The sequence below is a fragment of the Aspergillus piperis genome (assembly GCF_003184755.1).
Source record: "Aspergillus piperis CBS 112811 unplaced genomic scaffold BO85scaffold_24, whole genome shotgun sequence".
In the NCBI taxonomy this organism is placed as follows: Eukaryota; Fungi; Ascomycota; class Eurotiomycetes; order Eurotiales; family Aspergillaceae; genus Aspergillus; species Aspergillus piperis.
Genome location: NW_020291614.1, coordinates 349,807 through 369,080, shown reverse-complemented (window position 1 = coordinate 369,080; position 19,274 = coordinate 349,807). Strand labels below are relative to the sequence as shown.

Below are 19,274 nucleotides of genomic sequence, written 5' to 3'. Positions count from 1 at the left end.
CTATTTTTGGCTTTAGAAGAATGACAGCTTTAGTACAAAATGCCCCGCCGCTCCGTTAGGGCAACCCGAAGGGCCCAGGTGCGGGGCTGCTCAGGGCTGATCCTCAGGCCCCAACGTTGAGAGCCAGTCTACTTGGCACTGGCATGCACACTAGTTAATTAAGCCTTGCAGCTGACCAAGCGTGTTATAATCCGGCCCCCATTCTCATTCCAGGTGGCATCTGTCATTTCAAGGTTTGAACTGAGGTCTTTTCCCTCAAAGAAACCGCCTGGAACCTACATGAACAGGCCTATGCAGTGGCATTCCATAACGCACACCGGTAATTCGTCAAATCACCAATATGGATCTTTTTCACTCGGCAGGGTTTGCGTCAGATGTGAGAGAGTTGATGAATCGGCAGCATGTCCCGGGGCTGGCGATTGCCATCGTACACAATGATCAAATTGCCTCTGCGGGATATGGACATGCGAGCCTGGATCCCGAAATACCTTGTACAGCAGATACGCTGTTTGACATTGCATCGTCTGCTAAATCACTCACTGCTGCGGCGGTGGGATTGCTAGTCGACGATAATGACATGTTCCCGGATATTCAGTACGATGCCGTCATGTCGACTCTTCTCCCCGAGGACTTTGTTATGTCTGGAGAAGCATACACAGAAGGAGTCACCGTGGAAGACATCTTAAGTCATAGAAGTGGAATGCCTGGGTGAGCTAATATTTCTCGAATTCCTTGTTTGACTTCAAGACTATTCATATTGCGCCAGCCATGACGATTCGTATATGAGTGTGCGAGCGGCGAAGCCGGACAATGCTCGATCCATTACGAGAAACCTCAGGAATCTCCCTGTCGCGGCCCCCATTCGATCAAAGTATATTTACTGCAACATGATGTATACAGTGGCAACCCACCTTGTGGAAGTCAAGAGCGGACAGGATTTTGGTACATTCCTCGAAGAGCGATTTTTCAAGCCTCTGGACATGGCATCAACTACTCTTCAACCCAGCAGTGCACGATCAAAAGGATTTGGATCCCGCATGGCAATTGGCTACACATGGAAAAGGGCCGGCTCAACATACCGTGGGTTAGAAAGTCCAGACTACCCAGAAGGCCAAGGCGCAGGGTCTATCATTTCGAGCGTGAACGACTTCATCAAATTTGTCAAGGCTTTCATGAATCGCGAAGACCCTATCAATAAAAATGTTTATGAAGGGCTCACTCGCCTGCGAACTTTTGTGAATCCAAACCCAGGAAGACGGAAGCGGTACAGCTCACCGGTAGCATATGCGGCTGGCCTGGATATCTACTTTTACAAGGGACATATGGTTGTCGGCCATAATGGGGTATTCTCTGGATTCGCAAGTCGTTTCTTCTTTCTTCCTGATTTCTCATTCGGTGCCGTGATCATGGGAAACGCAGATGGGGTAAGCGGCATTGCGTCGACCCTTGTCCAAAAGCTAATTGACCATATCCTTGGAGTCACGGACGAAAAACCTCAGGACATCAAAAGCAAAGACACACGATCTGTTGAAATTCGCGGTCCAAAACCCCAGGCCGAGGCGAAAGACGCAAATCCAATGAGTAAGAACCAGGAAAAGAAGGAGAAGAAAAAGCAGGAAAAGAAAACCCAAGCGAAGAAACGTCCAGGTATCCAGAAGGGCCAAGTGAACGAGCAAAAACCAAAACGGAATACTCCGCAGCCACCGACAATACCCCTCAGTGCTTACGCTGGCAACTACTGGAATCCTGGGTATAGTAACTTACTGGTTCAAATCAGAGATGATGCGCTCTTCATCGATGCTACAGATCGCTCATTGGGGTTTACCTTGAAATTCGAACATGTGTCCGATGACCGAAAATTCGATGCTCATCTTACTGATTGGCTCGATGGCAGTGATGACATCGTCAAAGCGGAGTTTGTGATAGAAGATGCTCAAGTCACAAGGTTGGGTCTGCAGTTGGAGGAAATGCTCAAGGAAATGATCTGGTTCGAGAAGAAGGATGGACTGCGCAGCGGTGCGGCCGGGGTTCAAAACCCGCTTTTCGGTGGTGTTGGTGCCTGAATGTGTCTTATAATGCCTTGAATTAGAACGGCAGGAACATTAAGAGACCTTCCGACCGATCGATGAAAAAGCGGTGGCTTGGAGAAGCTGCTTGTGGATCTTCAGGAATCGCATGGTCGCAGGAAAATACGGTCCACTTTTAGAAAAAAAAAATAGCATGTACGGGAAAGCCCGAGGACTGATGGTCAGTCAATAAATGGCTGCAAGATAGCTACCGGCCCCTTGGTTCAATCTAATCGAATCGTATCACCGACATGCGACATATGTCTGGAATGTATCCACGCAAATATAAACTTCATATGAAGCCTCACTGCTGTGGCTCAGTCATCATTATTGGAAATGTGCGTAAGATGTGCATCTTGCTGCAGCCCAGACAGAGCAATTTGCATAGCGTCTTGGATCGTGGCTTGGTCAGGCTATGGGGGGTAGGAAGAGTCGGAGCTAAGATCTGCCTGATCGTGGTTGGAACAGTCGATCGAGTTCATGGCGATGAAGAAGATGTGGGACATGCTAAATTGGCGCTACGTGACTCGCTATCCTCGTCTTTTGGGCTTGGATTGCTTGTTTCCTTACTTGCTGCAACTGATTTCATCCATGAAGCATGGATTAGGGCAACCCCAGTCAAAGCCCGTACTGCCTCCTCACACATGGAAAAGACCTGGCGTGGTGCGGCGGAATATTTCGAAGAATAACCCTCCCTGAGGCTGTCATCAAGGTCCGGGCAGTTTAGTGGTGATGTTAAGTTAATATAGTGCATGTTAAGGTCATTCAGATACTTATATAGTTTACGATGATACCATCACAGTAATAGAGGTGTTCTTATATGACAACTCATGTGTTGAAGATAACCTCGCCGCTGCCCCCCAACAAAGAAGGAAGAACCACCCAAAAATGAAAAAAGGGAGAGAAGAAAAAAGTATAAGATAGTCTATCTATGAAATTGAGAGCATGAAGTGCGATTTGTCTCATGATAGTTAATCTATTTAATTTGTGACAGTGCCCGGGCGAGTAATGCCGCAGTTTAGTAGTCATGTGAGTGCCCCAACTGCCTGGATCGTTATTTACATTGGGATAAGCAATAGCTAATCTAGCAGCAGATACCGTGCTCCTACTATCTAGCGATAAATTTCCAGAGGCAATTCAGCCTCATTCCCCGGTATCCAAGCAGATAAGCAGAACGCCACCGCAATGGGAGATCACATGCAGCACTGGTTATGGCACGCAAGGAACACCGCCAAATCTGATATGTCTCCGGAGAACCGCGCCATCCCAATGCGCTTCGTCCGATATTATGCTCCTTTTTGCAGGTCAGCCACAGGAAGCAAGTGGATATATCGGAATTGTGCATACACCGACCAAGAGATGATGAATCCCGCAAGTTGAGCCACAGTCCATGGCCCGCCCCTGAATGCTATATAAAGCCCCACGATATCGCACATCCACCTTTCATCTCATCTTCATCTTCACCATTCTAGTTCAGTCACCACGCGCTTGAACAATCATCATGGAGTGCTCAACAACCTGGATCAACTCAACCACCGTCAACGAGATCGACGTTCGCAACTCCGGCGCGTTCACAACCCTGCCGGTGAGAGTAAGCAAATACAATGAAATCGCCATCACTGCCGCGCAAAAGCTCGCTTGTATCTGGGATACTATTCGCTATGGCGGTGTGTCGTCCCGGCCTGTCAATGTCGGAAGAAACCTACTTCCATGGGTTGTCCCGGAGGCATTGCCAGATAGAATGGCAACGGCTGTGAAGTTGATTGAATTGGGCCACTTGTGTGATGGTAAGTGCTATCCTCATTCCTATTGCACACAACTAATAATGTATTACAGCATTTTCCGAACAATTGGACTCCCAGAGCAGGGCAGAAGTCTACAACATGCTGACCCGATGCATGGATCGGTGCTCTGTCGCTTCAGCTTCGTCGTGCTCTTGTCCTAGTGCATGCAACAAGGAGTTTGACGACAGACAGGCTCAGCTACGGACACTCATCTACGAGGTGGCTACTGAGGCTATTCAGTTCGATCGTGAACAGGGAATCCTTATCCTTGAGCTTCTCGGGAAAGCTGTCGCACCGGAACCAATGTCATTTGGATGCAGGAAGAGCTCAGCGTTTAGGTACGTCGCCGACTTCCACACCTCAAAGCTCCGTTCTAACAGACATAGAACCTTCTGGCCCATCCTCGAGTTTGCCATAGGCATGAAACTAACCGAGATGGACCGCATCGTCCTCCGCGACATCAAGACCGTAGTGGATGAATACCACATGCTGAACGACGAATACTGGGGTGCGAACATCACTACCACAGCATCCTACCAAACCGACTTTTGCAGAATGCCAAATCTCCCTTTTCAAGGAAAAGAAGGACTGAAAAGCAGAATCATGGACCTCGAGTTCCGCTACCGCTCTCTCCAAGCAGACATCTACGCAAAATACCCCGTCGAGTCCATGCGACTCCGCCGCTGGATCGAAGCAGCCGGAATGGCAATGGCAGGCTACAATTACTGGCGTGCCTTATCCTCATCTGGCCCCTGCAACAGCTCATCCAGCGCCTGCTCATGCTCCCCCTCCGAATGGACACGAGTCACCACCCCGGCCTCTACCATGTCCTTTTCATCATCCCCACACACATCATACTCCGGCACCTACGAGCGCAGCGAATCCACGACCCTCACCGCCGTGACCAACTACATCAGCTCCATGCCCCCGTCTCCCTCAGTCCAGATCCTCAACATGGCTCCCTCCGCATTAAACACATGGACCCGTGCCCCACCCCCAGCAGTCAAATGCATCTCGTCTCTCATCACCTCACTGCAAAACGCAACTACAACCCTAACCGACATCACCGCGGACAACACCCACCGCTACAACCAGCCCACTGCGCACGCCGTCTTCGGCACCATGCAGGCTACCAACAGCGCCTACTACACCTTCATCCAATCGGTATCGGAGGCACGCGCCCTGGCCAACCCTGCCCTCGCCACAGACATCCTCTTAAACGGCTTCAACCGTCTATACGCCGGGCACAGCAGAGAACTGAACTGGAAGTACAACGCGTGCATCCCATCCGAAGCCGAATACCTCTCTGTCGTCGACGACACCACCGGCTCTCTATACACACTCCTCGTCAACCTCCTCCAAGCTGAGAGCTGTATCCCCTTCCACTGCAAGCCCGATCTCACGCCCCTGGCTACCTTACTCGCTCGCTTCGTCCACGTGAAGGAGGACTACCTCTCGTTCCACAACCGAGACACCCAACTGAGTAAATCCACCGATGCACGCGTGCTCTCATACCCGGTTATTCGCCTCGCCAATATCAAACCGGACAGCCGGGCGCAGATCTCCCGATACCTCTTCGAAGGCAGCAAGGAGGCAACCAAGAGCGGTGGCGGCTGCTCCTGCGCAGCAGAAGAGAAGCGAGACCCCTGCGGTAACTCGGTGAACTATAGCTGCTTGGTTCTTCTGCTCCGCGAGTACGGAGCACTGGCCGCAACGAGGGACCTTCTTCGTGATATAGAAGATAAGATCGAGAAGGAGGTGGTGCAGGTAGAGAAGATGACGGGAGAAGTGAGCCCGATGATGAGGCGGTTGATTGCTGGATTGCGTGAGGGGTTGCTTCCTTAGCTACCCCCCTTCCACCATTCCACATGAATACACATACCATACAGCTATGAAGTACATAACCAAGAAGAAAAGAATTATAGAATCGAATATAAATATATTGACTCTATAAAAAATATATATAATATCCCCTCGAAAAAACTTCCCATCCCGAAAACTGAACATCAACTCATCCAAAAAGTAATGTTGAAAACATGACCATTCCCGAGAAAAATTCCATCCATTCAAAGCAAAAGCCAAACCAACCAACCCAACTATCCAAATCCAATTACCAGGAAAAAAGGACCATCCAGTTCTCAAATAATCATAATATCCCAATGTCGTGCAGAGAGTGAGCGAGAAGGAAGAAAAGAAAGAAAGAAAGATGGAATAATAGACCAAGGACAGGATTCGAGGTTCAATATCCGTTCAAATCAAAAGAATAAAAAAAAGGTTCAAAGCGCCACGTGCAACGCAGTTCACGGGCATATCTCCCCCATTATTTATTTTTATGTAGTTTTGTGGTGTTTTTTGGATATCGAATTGACTTGCGAGGTAGGTAGGTATAAGGTATAGGGTAAAACGAGATAAGCGGTCACGGGTCCTTCTTTTTCTTGGTATGTTGGATTTGAAGGGGCGTGGGGGATAGTCAGAGAGCAAGCAATTGACTATCTATCCCTAATTGACATTTTGCAGATTGGCGGTTTAAGTTTTGCATAAATATTGACCTTGCATGGAATGGAATGGAAAAAACTCAGGTTTATTATCTCGTGGGTTTCTTTGCGGTGGGTCTTTTACATAACCACGCAGCCGCCACCGGGGGAGCCGGCTATATTGGATTATAATTTCGTTAGTGTATCATTCTCTCTCTCTCTCTCTCACCTCCCAGGGGTGTATTATGAAGGGATGATTGGTTGATAGGAAGGGGAAGGGGCATACCGCAAGAGACAGAGTCCTTAGCAACTTGGTAGGGAGACATGATGATTGATAGTGATTTGCGTTGCAAAAAGTTTCTTTTTGAAATGCTTGTTTTGTTTTTGTGATGAGGAGGAGAAGAAGGGGACGTTTGGGGGTTGGTCGAGGGGGTTTATATAGATGTTTTTCTTACTCTATCTTGCTTCTCCCTTGGGAGGGGGTTCTTTGATGTCTACATTGGTTCATGGTATGTGTCAGTATCTGTGCTGTGGAAAAGGCATTCGGATCCGGATTCATCTGCATGTTCATGATTCAGGTAGTGCGGTTGATTGGATTGAGGTGCATTGGATGTGGATTCATTCATTCATCATCAAGCAGTGTCACAGGGCCAATCCTTCTAGGGACAGGTGTAGATACCATTGCAGGTAGCTGATTTGATCGGAGATTGTCTAGACGATTGTCGGGCAATGCAGGAGATGATTTGATTGGGGCGTCCCAGTCAATACTATCTATGGCTCTATTGTTCCTGGTGAGGCTAGTCCGACAGAAGCTCTATCAGAACCAGGGCGGGAATGGATGAATACGAAAGGTACCGGATTGTCGCGGCACCTGCTGAGATAGACTGTCTGCATCGGGAATGGGTTTAATGCAGATGGAAGTGTTGTACATTGTGTGTAGGCAAATACAGTCATGTGGGTACATATTCAGTTGAAAGCTGAAAGACATCTTTGACTGCAGGACACACGAATAGCTGGAGCAGACAACATTATCGGCAATGGGAATCCCCGGATTTTCAGTGCATACTTTATCGACGGGCGGTGGCACCCAATCAGAACCAGCCGCTTAGTATTGTTCTCGAGAACAATATCAACATCGACCACACTCATCTGCTACAATCAAAGAATAAATTCATGGCTAGTATCCCTAACAAAGCTATGGCAATCCGCTTATCTCGTCAAATCAAATGCAATCAAGTGTAGATTGGCTCCGTAATCTCATTCAGCGTCAACCCCTCCTTCGCCACATCCTCCTCGATCAGGAACATCAAAGGCATCTCCACCAATGTGCCCTTGACCTGGCTGAGCAGTTCTTTGACTTGCCTGACTCCCTCCGGACCCGGTGGGAAGTCGTCGCGGACCACGTGCCCATACTTGTAGCGAGCAGGTCTGGACTCGTCCTCGCCATACGCCTGCTTGTCCGCGTTGTGGAAGTAGTATCCGTAGAACTCCTTGTACGTGGCCCAGTTGCGCACGGTGTCATCCGGAACCGAATGGAAGACCTTGCGGAACACTTCCGTGTTCGTCCGAGCCCGCGTGTTCCACATACTGTGCAGCGTATCCGCCAGCGGATCAGCGACGACCTGGCTCTCGGGTGACTCAAAGTCGGTGGTGTTGGGAACGCCCACGGGCTCAAAGTTGCCATCCGGTCGCTCCGGGTCCTGGGGTGGCAGCAGTCCCAAGTGCTTGCGGAACAGCTGGCGACGAAGGGAGGCGGCGAACCGGCTGGCAGTCCAGGGCTGGCCGTTCATGCGGGACTGCACAGGGGTGTAGTCCTCAATGACGATGGCGATTTCCGAGTCGTGAGTTCCCAGTTGAGAGCGATCATTCAAGTTGGCCGATCCGACAATGGCAACACGGTCGTCAGCGACCATCACCTGCATCTTGTTAGTCCTGCTTTTATACCATGTGAAGGCTAACATACCTTGGAGTGAACATAGAGCTCCTCCGTGACAAACGCATCAATCTCAGCCTCCGGAGGTCCATTCCAAGGGACATTGCGAATGTCCGGACCATTGAGCATGTAGCAGCTGCTCACACTATCCCACTGGCCGGACTTGCCGCCCACCTGCTGGGCAGCCTGCTGGTACTGCTGGTAAGGCGCGGTGGTGTCGAAAGCTGCCCGAGGAGCACCGGGACCATAACTACCAGGGCCACCGGTCGCCACATCCTGCTGCTTGCGGGCATCCTCGTAATTGACGCCGCTCTGCTGTTCGGCCTGCATCAGCGGGCCACTGACATTGATACGGTCGTAGTTACGCAGGTTATAGAACCGGATGTAGTCCATCGGGTTGAAACCCTCCTTGGCAATCATTTCCATGATACTGCTACCCCCACGGTTGATGCAGTTGTACTGGAACTCCATGATAGCGCGAGTACCAAGGGTGGACTCGTCGCTCAAGTCTCCGGCAAAGCAAGGAACGGAGGGGATCACAACAATGATCTTGAACTTCTCCCCAGCACGGGCTGCGCGCAGAATACGCTCCACAATGGCAACACCAATCTTGTTCTCCACCGGCTTCTGCGCATCGCCAGTCGCCGTGATGAAGAACTGGTTCTCAATGTAGATAAAGTGCTGACTGTTGCGAATGACCGCCGCGTACGCATCCTGAATGGAATGCTCGGTCGGGGTGCCGTTACTCCACTTCGAGCAGCTGCGCACGATCTGGCAAGTCATGTTACCACGGGGCTGACTGGCTTGACGGCCATGAGTGGAGAAACGATCCTGGTACTGATGGATCTGGCCCGCCAACTCGCCGCGCAGGACGTTGCTGTAGTCCATGAAGTTCTCACGCAGACGGCGGGGGTTGAAGCCCCTCTCAGAGTCGCCATATCCGCCTGATGCATCGTGGATACCGCGGGTCTGCGAGTGATGGATCTCCTGGCTCGGAGGAGGCGGGTAGTACTGGGTCTGGCCTTGACTCTGGGCTTGGGTAGGTGTATGGCTCTGAGGCTGCTGCTGCTGCTGCTGCTGGGGATTGTACGCCTGATAAGACGTCTGCGCAGTACCTTGGGCTGGCGGGGGACCAGGAGGGGGTGGAGGGAAGGAGTCACCACTGTACGTGTAGTGCTGCTGTGGGTGAGCCGAGTACGCGGGTGGCTCCGAGCTCTGCTGTTGCCAGCTGGGCTTTTCTTGACTGCCAGTGCTTTGCGTCTGGGGCTGGCTGTAGCCGGTAGGCTGCGCAGGCTGCTGTTGCCAGCTAGGTTTCTCCTGGCTACCGGTGTTTTGCGCCTGGGGTTGGTTGTAGCTGCTGGGCTGCGCAGTCTGTTGTTGCCAGCTGGGCTTCTCTTGGCTGCTAGGGTCGGGGGAGTGACTGGCTGGGTAGCCACCCTGGGGTACCGGTGCCTGCTGCTGCCAGGTTGGTGTCGCGGGGTTAGCAGCGCTGGGAGGCTGAGTCGTAGCAACCCCGGTCTGCTGCTGCTGCCAGCTTGGGGTAGAAGAGCTGCTAGTACTAGGCGGCTGGGCACTCTGCGACGGAGCTGCCTGTTGCTGCCAGCTGGGAGCGGGAGGACCAGGGTTCGCCCCAGGCTGGGGAGACGCAGCCTGCTGTTGCCAGCTTGGTGCAGGAGGGCCGGTGGCACCAGGCTGAGGGGATGCCGGCGGCTTCTGAGCCTGACCACCCTGTTGGGGACCTTGCTGCTGAGGGCCTGAGGTGGGCCGGCCGTACAGGGACAATCTGGCGTATCTCGAGTTGTTGCGCGACTGGTACTTGGAGTCATAGATGAAGTTCCACCGCTGAACGAAGTGCTTCCTCAGATCTTCAACGACCGGACCGTGCAAGCTGACCGAGATGTCGGACCAACCCATGCGGGAAGTATCCTTCCGGTCCAGCTGGTTCTGCTCCCAGTGGGCAACATCGTGGAAGTCGCTCACTCTGGCGTTGTTGTAGTCCTGACCAGGGAAGACAATCTTGTTCAGGTCCTGGCCATGCACGTCCGCCAGTTCATGCTGGTTGGTGTCCCAACGGCCAAAGCACATATCCAGACCGCCCATAAAGGCAATGCGGCCATCAATGAGGCAAAGCTTTTCGTGGTGCGCCCAGTACAGAATGACATCCTCGTGCATGCCGTAGATGCCCTTGATGGCATCTTCGGACATCTTGGCCAGGTTTCCGGCATCGAGAGACAGGTTCTGGAGAGACGTGTGGATGGACGCCTCGAGTTCCTGGCGGTCGGGAAGATGATCGGGATGACGGAATACGGCAATGTTTTCGTGGAGGTCTTCCAGATGGTGCTTGGTGTGATGGGAGGAAACTGCAAGCCAAATCAGCTGCCGGTTCACGCAAAGGACGCAGGAAACATACGGGTCAGTGCCTGGGTCACCTCCTTGTACACAATGATGTTCACCCGGACTCCGCGCTGCGCTGCAGCCAACAGCATCCGATCCAGCCGGTACTGTTCGTGCTTCGCCGGGGGACGTCTCAGGTAAAGTTCCGGAGAAAGCCACCCTGAAATGCCTTGTTAGCCTCATACCCTCCAACACGGCGGTCCCTGGGATACCTACAGTCCAGAATCCAGATATACTCCTTGGCACTCTCCAATGCCTTGGACACCGCATAGAAGTAGGCACAACCATCCACGTGCCACTTGACCTCGTTACCCTGACGCGGGGATGCAAAGCTCCCGAAGCGGTTCTCCGTCTGCGGCTTTGGTGCGCCATACTCGGCATAGGCCTGGGGGTCGAGCGCGGTACCCAGTTTCTGTGCCACCTCATTGCCGAATTCCTCGAGCTTGCCAAACAAGCCGGAGAATTTGTCCTGCTTCTGGGGTTTCGACGAATGGGGTTGTTGTTGCTGAGGGGGAGGGTGTGGCTGGGACTGCGAGGGACCTTGGGACTGGTAGGTCTGGTTCGAAGTCTGAAGAAGAGGAACGGGGCGGTTAGTACCGGGGATCGGGCCAAGTGACCAGGTACAGGCAACAACTTTCACATACATTGTAGTAGCTGGCGGACTGGGATTGCTGCGACTGCTGAGTCTGCTGGGAAGAGCCCTGTTGCGACTGGTGGGACTTGTAGGTCTGCTTGAGCTTCTTGAAAGTGTCACTCAGACCCCTGGAGGAGTCTCCGGAAGAAGCTCCCCGGGCGGAGTCCTGGTAATACTGGCCATAAGCCAGGTCGTCCTCGGGGCGGGTCATGATACAGTGGGACACAAAAACAAAAGGGTGAGAAAAAGAAGAGGTTTAAGATAGAGGTAGTATAACAGAGAATCCTCGCAGAGGATTACTTTTGAGGTGGGAGACTAGCAAACCACCCAGGGGCGAAACAGGAGCTATTAGTAGTAGAAATAGTGGGGAGGGGAGAAGAGAGGGAAGAGGGAAGAGGAGGGGATCAGCCCAGTGGAGACAGACAGACAGAAGAGAAAGATGGATGGATGATGGAGGGCGCGGCTGACGGGACTGACGACGAGCCCCGCTCCTCCAAGAAGTCTCAAGTCAGTCAGTCATTCACTCATTCATTCTCACACCAGCTGTGTGCCTCCAGGGAATCCACATTTAGGCTGCAATTTATTATTTTTATTATTTTTATGAATAATCCCGACCGGGCAATCCAATGACTGTGAGTGGACTTTCCTGGTTGTTGCTTTTGCCTGGGGTCACTAGACAATAGACATAGGGCAACCCCTCCATGATGGAAATTCCACGATGATCTCGATCCCAACTCATTAAGAAACTAGTCAAGTCAGTCTAGTTTGATTCGGAGAAGCAGGCTGGCCGGGCTTCCAAGTGGGGAACCATTTGGCTCGAATTGTGCCGTTGATGTGGCTGTGCAGTTGCTGCCAAGTGTCTTCAACTAGTCTACTTTAGTGTGATGGAGTAGGGGTTTCACTTTGTGGCGGTCAAGCCCCGACTAATACCTCCTGAGTAAGTAAGATGTTGATAACTTAAGTAAATAAAATACCATTATAGTAGACACTTGGGAGGAAGCAGGAATTCAAAAAGAGACACGTGATGCCCACCCCGCCCGGAATGTTGTGGCTCAGGCGGATCTCTCGGCTGCCCATCCATCATCAGCCATGCATGCATCCCGACAATCATAGTTTCCCGGAGCTTCTCGGAAAACAAGGCTGAACGGGTGAGGGACCGTGACCACTTCAGCTCAACGAACCATACTCTCATTGGACTGGTGATATGTACATGGTGGTAATCAATCATCTTCATCTACTGCGTCCTGATGCAGCGACGCAGGTACTCGCCCACGCGATCCACCTTCCCGAGCGCTACAACTATCCCAACATACCCGTCGGGCCGGACAACCACCATGGCTCCCTGATGAGGGTCCACCCCGTAGATTTCATAGGCATCCTCCAGCTCGCTTCCATTATAGAAGCGCATCTCCGCATGTTCTTTCACGCAACCCGGAAGGCTATCCCATTCAAACTCTCTCGGGAGCTGCGGGTGCACCACAATCTGCTCGACGATCCCTGCTGGGAAAGTACCCAGCAATGCAGACACATCCTGCAATGATCGAGCAGACACGCTTTGCACGTTCAGGAGATCATTAGACGTGAGCGTTAGAACGCGGAACCGGCCCGTGGATGCCAGGTCTAAACGTGTGGCCATGATATCAGCATATGCAAGGGGTGGAGGGATGATGGTACCAACCGTCCTGGATATCCCGGTGCCATCCATCCGCATGACGCCTTAGTTTCACGTTCAGCAATCGTCTGCCCGGTCGCAGAATCCCAGATAAGTAGTCGTCGCCCTGGATGGGATTATCCTGTCCTTCCGATGCCGTTCGGTCAACGATCATACTCTCTCCGTATTCCACCCCGCAGCCGCTGGTGAAGCCGTTGCCGGTGTTGAATGTGGCCACGAATTCCGCGTGCGACATCCCTGACTCCTCCGTGTCCAGTTGACCCGAGAAGATGGTAGAGAACTTGCGATCAAAATCAATCAGCTGCTGCGCGTTCGCATGCCGTTCCAGATGATAAGTGTCGAGGAGGGGATGTGGCTGGTCGGGCTCGCCAGACGATGGGCTGAGTCCGTGAATGTGGTAGGCCAGCTTCCAGGCCAGATTATACGAGTCCATCATGGACACATTCATTCCCTGGCCGGCCTAGACAACAATTAGCTGCGTCTCACGAAGAGTTCGTACATAGTACCTTTGGACTATGAGTATGGCAAGCTAGGATCATCAGCAAGTGATTCTAGTCCTCAGTGAAGAGTGCACATACCATCTCCCACAATGAATACCCTAGGAACTCCAGTAGAGTCTTTGACCATGAATTCCGGTGAGACCCGCTGCCCAATCTGATACGCTGCCCACCAGTCGATTGATTCCTCGCTTTTCGGCTTCAGGTAATATGGCTTGAATGCGTCTGCTGCTTGCTTCAGGATTCCCTCCTTCGTCACTTGCTGTCTGCGTACCCTAGCATCATCGATTTCGGAAACTGGGGCAGCCGCTCCCACTATATCTCCATTGGGGCTTGCCATTCCAGGTACCTGGACATAAAGTCGCGTAAGATACTCACCCGTCACGATCCGTTCTCGTGGTATGACCATTACCGAGCCAGCTGGGGAATGGATAGCACATCGTCGGCGAATGTCAGGAAAATCCGTATCCACTACCAAGTCTATAACACCCCAGATATGGTCGAGCGATTGACCCTCCAGCTTTAGTCCCACACACTGACGTACCATCGAGTGTGCTCCGTCTGCTCCAACGAGGTGTTTTGTGCGGACTAATCTTCTTACCCCGCGTGTCTCAATCTCCGCCAGGACGGGGAACTCCTTGTCATCTTCATTCAGCTGGACATGAATTAACTTGGTGTCCCTTTGCACGCCTCTTTTGGAGTATCGCAGGAGGTCAGTCTCCATGATCCTTTCAATGCGTCCCTGATGTATAGTAGCCTCGTAGCGAAACCGAGCGGGGGGTATCACTTCGGGGACTACAGACTTCCGCTCAATGATCTTGGATGGGTCTGATGAGGTATTCCAGAAGGCAAACTGCCACATTTGGCATGCTTCGTTCTCAATCTCGTCGGAAATCCCCAAGGTTTTGAATACTTCCAACGTCCGAGGTTGAACACCATCGGCCTGTCCAGATTTCAAGGTACTTGGCTTCGAATCAATACAAAGGAGAGATTCGTCACTCAATCCGTATCTGGCCAGCAGAAGTTCCAGCATCAGCCCCGAGGGTCCAGCCTGCATGATGTTATCAACTCTCGCTCGTATATGTTGAGTGACAACATCCGTTGTCTGATGGGACTTACCCCAACGATGACAACCTCGTAGCGTTCGACTCCATCGTTTACGGTGGGTTCGAACGGCGGAGTAAGTCGAGGTAATGGAAGAGCAAAGGAAGGAAGGACACGCAGGTCCCGCGACTTGGATGCGAATTCTGTAAATACCGGCATTTCAATGTGCTTGATTGAATCAATACCCTTGAAATAATATATTCGGCGGGCTTGTAGATCTATAAATCATCTCTCATGGGTGAATATTGACTCGGTTGTTGTATGCGGCATTGTCTGGAGAAACCCCACACATCAATACCCCACAGGCGGGAAGAAGGTACACAGCGAGCGATGGGCGACCCGAGTGCGCTGCATTATTGCGCACGTATGGGGTTTCTAGTGATCATACCGGTTATGTCATGATAAATAGTACCATTGGCGGAACCATTGTGTTGTGCGTCCAACCGGATGGGATGAATATGTAGGCCATCTCGTAAGTGCTCTCATAATCCTCGTGTCAGCAATCTGCAAACGCCTTCGGTGTGTCGATCCACGGGGTCACCCCGCCACCCCGCAACACATCCCACATTTCGGCGGGGAGCCTGCACTAATGACCTCGGCATGAACCAGATTTGCTTTCTTTGCCGCCACATCTTTATTGATACTTGCTGTCTCCAGTGGTCGTGCATAATGTACTGCTATAGGATCGGTAATCAAAGAACGTCATTCTTCTCTAACTTCTTCTAGAGCCGTGCATAGCACAGTGGCAAATGTTTTCGAGATCGTCCAGCGCCCAAAGCGGTGCAGAAGATCAATCAGTCGATGTAAGTGATTTACATCTGCAAATGCAGAGTCTCCGAATGCCTGCCCTTGGGCCTCTTGCAACGCGGTCTCACTGCCCAGGAGCTGGATTTCTGGGGCATCGAAAGCTTTCAAGTTGATGGATTGCTGTTGTCCAATTCTCGTAAAACAGAGCCATGCGAGAGCAGCCGAAAAGAGAGCCCCGGGCACATGTATTGCGGGTTCAGAGGAAATTCGCATCCTCTCGAGGTAACGCTGTATCAACAGCGCATGAACCAGGCACTTGCTGGCATCCAGGGAGCCCGCCCACGCTTGGACCGCGTGGTGAGATTCAGTGGCAGCTGCATGCCCATTACGACCAACTGCTCGTTCAAGCAGGTCCATGTCGCTATAAAGAGACATATAAATCGAGTGCCACAACACAGGAAGACTAAAAGGATCTTCTTCCTCATCTCGGATGTATTGTAAGCTATATTTACTCCACCAATGCATCAGTAGGCTAGATAGATTTCGGCATGTATCTCTATCTAAGGTGCCTGAGAGGCGAGCCTCAATGACATGGGCGTTGATACTCTCCAGCACGCTATAGACAGCGAACCTAGAATCATGCCCGGCGGAGTGAAAGTGAAGGTCGGGGGTGGGGCTTAGTTTAGTAATAGACGGTGACTGTTTGTATATATCGGCCCATCGGGCAGCTGTCGGAGCCATGAACATTGATTCAGAGGCTAGCAGCGGATATTGTGTGAATCGATGCTTGCGAATAGGCTCATGGTGCATCAGGCTAGCAAGCTCCGCATCGTGTATGTTTAAGGCAATTTCGACACGTCTTCTCTGTTCCGCCTCGGCCCATCGGTGCCACTGCTCGATCAACTCTTGTTCGGTTGAGCATGAATCAAGGAACTGACCATGGCCAATAGTAGCATATTTATTGGACTCGCGTGTCCATCCCATTACGGTACCATGAAGGACATCCGCAAGGACCAAGTCCTTGGGCCTTCCGGACAAAATTCCATAAGTCTGGCCCAGAATGGCAGCTTGGACCATCGACAAGGCATCCGGTCGGCTATGAGCAAGAATTGACTCCCAGGAGGCCAGAATTGCTTTATTCAGTCGTTCAAATATCCTCAGGCCTTGTGCCACTGCATGGGATGACCCCACAAAGAGGCTACCTATTGAGCAGATTGATAAGAATAGCAACGAATTTTCCGCGGTCGGACGAAAGGTGGGTGCATGTATAACCGGAAACAGGGAGTGGAATCGACTAAAGAAGAGCTTCGCAAAGAGATTCAATTGCTCTGCGGATGGCAGTGCTTCATCATGCATGCGAGGCTTCAACCTCTGGGAGAGACCAGCTCTATAGTTGTCATCGGCATCGATCCTCCCTTGAGGGAACGAGTCACCGGGGCGATTGGGTCCTCTGTAGACAAATTGGTTTACCTCTGGTGGAGATAAACAAGTAAACCATCTCTTCCTTACAATGTCCGCTGAATGCGACTCATCGATGTTCCCCTTTGCGTAGGACGTTGGTGCGGAAGGCAGCGGCTCTCCTGCTAAGCCAACAGAGCCTAACATGTGTGGTGTGGAAGGCAGCTGCGCCCATTCCGATATCGCCGATGATATGGAAAAGTCCAAGGCATTTACATCAAAGTCTGCGCCAAGGAACCAAGAATCGGTATCTGTCTGTAGTACGGAGTCATGCAAATTCATCCCTGCCGCTGATTGGGATTGAGATGGTTCGGTACTGCTGATTAACTGGTCATGTACGGCCGGTACTATTAATGAAGCATCATTCAGTAGCTCATGTATCCTTGGTGCCGTATGAGATGGGCTAGAGATTATCGTCGACTCTTCCGCCACTGATCGGGATGGCGTCCCTGAAATCGAAGCTCGGGGCTGCGGTGAAGCCTTTTGAGAGTGCTTCTCGTGGCTTTTGAGATGTCTCCGCAGCACATCGCTAGCAAATGTCAGTGCACATGGCAGTAGCTTAGGTTCAGTATTCATACCTTCTGGAGTACACCTTCCCGCAGGTAGTACACACATACGGCCTCTCTTTAGTGTGGCTGCGGAGATGCCGAGTGAGATGTTCGGCTTTTGAAAAAGTCTTGTTGCAGGCAGGACAAGGACGCGTACGTGGTGGATCTATTTCTGATTCGGAGGCGCGCTTCATTGCAGGTCGACTCTCCATGGTGCTCCAAGCATGCTCAGACAAGAGGGTTGTCAACGATTGTCCGGAGTAGAAGGAGCGGAGTTGCGGAGTTGCGGAGACAGAATAAACCCCACATTCATAGTAGGCACGTGACACGTTGATTCAGGCTTCAAGGCAGATCAATTGACTGTCAGCTACTAGTGATATTAGTGGGTATCTAAAGATTATTGAGAGGAAGTTACTAACTTTAATGCTACCAATTGAGTGGTTGCTGATACTGGTATCAGTTTGCTGTGGGGCTTTTTGAAACTGATGCTAAATTTAACACTGGAATCAGCGAAATAGTATCTCGGATATATGTTGCCCAACAAACTGACAAATTTGCTGAATACTGAATGGCAACTTCAATTGAAAACGTACTACCACCATCATTTTTTCAGCTCGAGTGAGACTCATATTTCATAATGCATACAACGCAGAGGTCCCAAATCAACTTCGCTAAGACATCGAATTGTATATATTAGCAGTGTGCATGGGAACATGAACAGTTTGAAGGATTTTCTTTTCATACCCCACGATAGATGGGCATATCCTCTGCAATTTCTCCAAAGACACCACCATTGAAGTTCGTAACTTTATGATCTTTCATTCCATGTACTAAAAGGAGTCTAAGTCTGAATCTCAATATGCAAGAGCAATTGAATCCCTTAAAGAGAACCCCAAGTGTGACCGACAATAATAGCCGGATGAGCCACCGTTAAACAAATGCACGCAATCGAGATCATGGTACTTTCCAACACCATCAAGTCAATTTCATTATTGGCCAGGGCACTGGAAAATCCACCCTGTAACTCTGCAACGCGGAAGACCGATCGAATAAAGATAGTAATAGTGGCAAGAGCGAGACCTGATAAATGCACATGTGATTAGCATACGTGTACTGAATCAGACAAAGGTCAACATACAGTAAAGAAACACCTTCCACTTCGGGCTCTTCCGAAGGCTAGTAAAGTCATCATTCTCTGACTTGGGGCTTTTGCGGACCCGGAAAGCGAATTCGCTAGCAAGGACCATGAACACGAGTAGGGAGAAGACCTGGAAAGCCAGACCCGCAATCATGATGTTGACCCCAGTATCGCTTTCGCCCGTGTCGCCGTCACCAGCGGAGGAAGCGAGGGCACCACCGACTGCTTGGAGGATCAAGGATAGCAGGTCACAGGAGACGAAGAGCCTTGTGTATGTTCGGGGTCGGAATCGAGAAATACCCTCTCCGTAGATAACAACTATTTTCCCCAGGCAGATGTAGATGGCGGCACTGAAATATGCGGGTCCAAGAGTCAAACAAATAAGGTACCTTCAGATTCAAATGTTGATTAGTTGAGGCTCAAGATTGAGGCATAAAACATATGAAGCCACTCACAGAAGGAAGTTGTTAAAGTCGAAAGGATTATCATGTAGCATGATTCGCCCCACGTATCCCAGAACCTCGAGAATAAGACCCGGCAGCATGGCAATCATATAAGTCCATGTTCGATACCATACTCCCAGACCAAATTGAAGGACGGTTATGAGGCCGAAAAAGGCCACGAAAAACACATTTGCGGGAAGATTAGGAAGGTAATTGATATATGCCATGCTGAGCGGACATGTTAACAAGGTACAACTGTCAGTTGAAGACATCATGTAGTTAGGATATTGAAATCGATTGTGATATTGCTATAGATCTGTATACTTCAAATTCACATGTTCGAGGCTAGTCTCAATCTTATATGGCTAATATCTCTCCTAAA

At 50.9% G+C, this 19,274-nt stretch overlaps 6 protein-coding genes across 6 annotated transcripts; 2 read left to right on the top strand and 4 right to left on the bottom strand.

Moving 5' to 3' along the window:
* The first annotated feature begins 111 nt into the window (after nucleotides 1-111).
* On the top strand, nucleotides 112-2,343 carry BO85DRAFT_406003 (beta-lactamase family protein). The gene is made up of 2 exons (XM_025657320.1): nucleotides 112-708; nucleotides 767-2,343. Exons 1-2 carry the CDS (start codon nucleotides 341-343, stop codon nucleotides 2,061-2,063), a joined length of 1,665 nt encoding a protein of 554 aa, XP_025511319.1. The 5' UTR covers nucleotides 112-340; the 3' UTR covers nucleotides 2,064-2,343.
* A 1,224-nt stretch (nucleotides 2,344-3,567) lies between these two features.
* Nucleotides 3,568-5,755, top strand: BO85DRAFT_481181 (uncharacterized protein; the record flags this gene model as incomplete). The annotated part of the gene is made up of 3 exons (XM_025663046.1): nucleotides 3,568-3,853; nucleotides 3,903-4,188; nucleotides 4,231-5,755. The coding sequence occupies 3 exons, from the start codon at nucleotides 3,568-3,570 to the stop codon at nucleotides 5,693-5,695; spliced, it is 2,037 nt and encodes a 678-aa protein (XP_025511318.1). The 3' UTR covers nucleotides 5,696-5,755.
* A 1,801-nt stretch (nucleotides 5,756-7,556) lies between these two features.
* pld2 (putative phospholipase D (PLD)) lies at nucleotides 7,557-11,496 on the bottom strand (the record flags this gene model as incomplete). The annotated part of the gene is made up of 5 exons (XM_025658835.1): nucleotides 7,557-8,240; nucleotides 8,288-10,617; nucleotides 10,668-10,811; nucleotides 10,868-11,219; nucleotides 11,296-11,496. 5 exons carry the CDS (start codon nucleotides 11,494-11,496, stop codon nucleotides 7,557-7,559), a joined length of 3,711 nt encoding a protein of 1,236 aa, XP_025511317.1.
* Nucleotides 11,497-12,519: 1,023 nt separating this feature from the next.
* Nucleotides 12,520-14,717, bottom strand: BO85DRAFT_381775 (uncharacterized protein; the record flags this gene model as incomplete). Its single annotated transcript, XM_025656437.1, has 5 exons — nucleotides 12,520-12,905; nucleotides 12,964-13,417; nucleotides 13,464-13,486; nucleotides 13,536-14,505; nucleotides 14,574-14,717. The coding sequence occupies 5 exons, from the start codon at nucleotides 14,715-14,717 to the stop codon at nucleotides 12,520-12,522; spliced, it is 1,977 nt and encodes a 658-aa protein (XP_025511316.1).
* Nucleotides 14,718-15,260: 543 nt separating this feature from the next.
* Nucleotides 15,261-17,523, bottom strand: BO85DRAFT_492216 (uncharacterized protein; the record flags this gene model as incomplete). The annotated part of the gene is made up of 2 exons (XM_025663766.1): nucleotides 15,261-17,292; nucleotides 17,342-17,523. 2 exons carry the CDS (start codon nucleotides 17,521-17,523, stop codon nucleotides 15,261-15,263), a joined length of 2,214 nt encoding a protein of 737 aa, XP_025511315.1.
* Nucleotides 17,524-18,172: 649 nt separating this feature from the next.
* On the bottom strand, nucleotides 18,173-19,201 carry BO85DRAFT_429610 (RTA1 domain-containing protein). Its single transcript, XM_025658256.1, has 3 exons — nucleotides 18,905-19,201; nucleotides 18,450-18,838; nucleotides 18,173-18,391 (listed from the first exon to the last, which is right to left on the bottom strand). The coding sequence occupies exons 1-3, from the start codon at nucleotides 19,165-19,167 to the stop codon at nucleotides 18,192-18,194; spliced, it is 852 nt and encodes a 283-aa protein (XP_025511314.1). The 5' UTR covers nucleotides 19,168-19,201; the 3' UTR covers nucleotides 18,173-18,191.
* Nucleotides 19,202-19,274: the final 73 nt, after the last annotated feature.

Excerpts from the sequence above, each read along its gene's own strand:
- BO85DRAFT_406003 (XM_025657320.1), top strand. The coding sequence starts at position 341 with ATGGATCTTTTTCACTCGGCAGGGTTTGCGTCAGATGTGAGAGAGTTG. Across the intron at positions 709-766 it reads CATAGAAGTGGAATGCCTGG|CCATGACGATTCGTATATGA; the intron begins GTGAGCTAATAT and ends ATATTGCGCCAG.
- BO85DRAFT_429610 (XM_025658256.1), bottom strand. The coding sequence starts at position 19,167 with ATGATGTCTTCAACTGACAGTTGTACCTTGTTAACATGTCCGCTCAGC. Across the intron at positions 18,839-18,904 it reads GACTTTAACAACTTCCTTCT|GTACCTTATTTGTTTGACTC; the intron begins GTGAGTGGCTTC and ends TTGAATCTGAAG. Across the intron at positions 18,392-18,449 it reads GTGGAAGGTGTTTCTTTACT|GTCTCGCTCTTGCCACTATT; the intron begins GTATGTTGACCT and ends TGCATTTATCAG.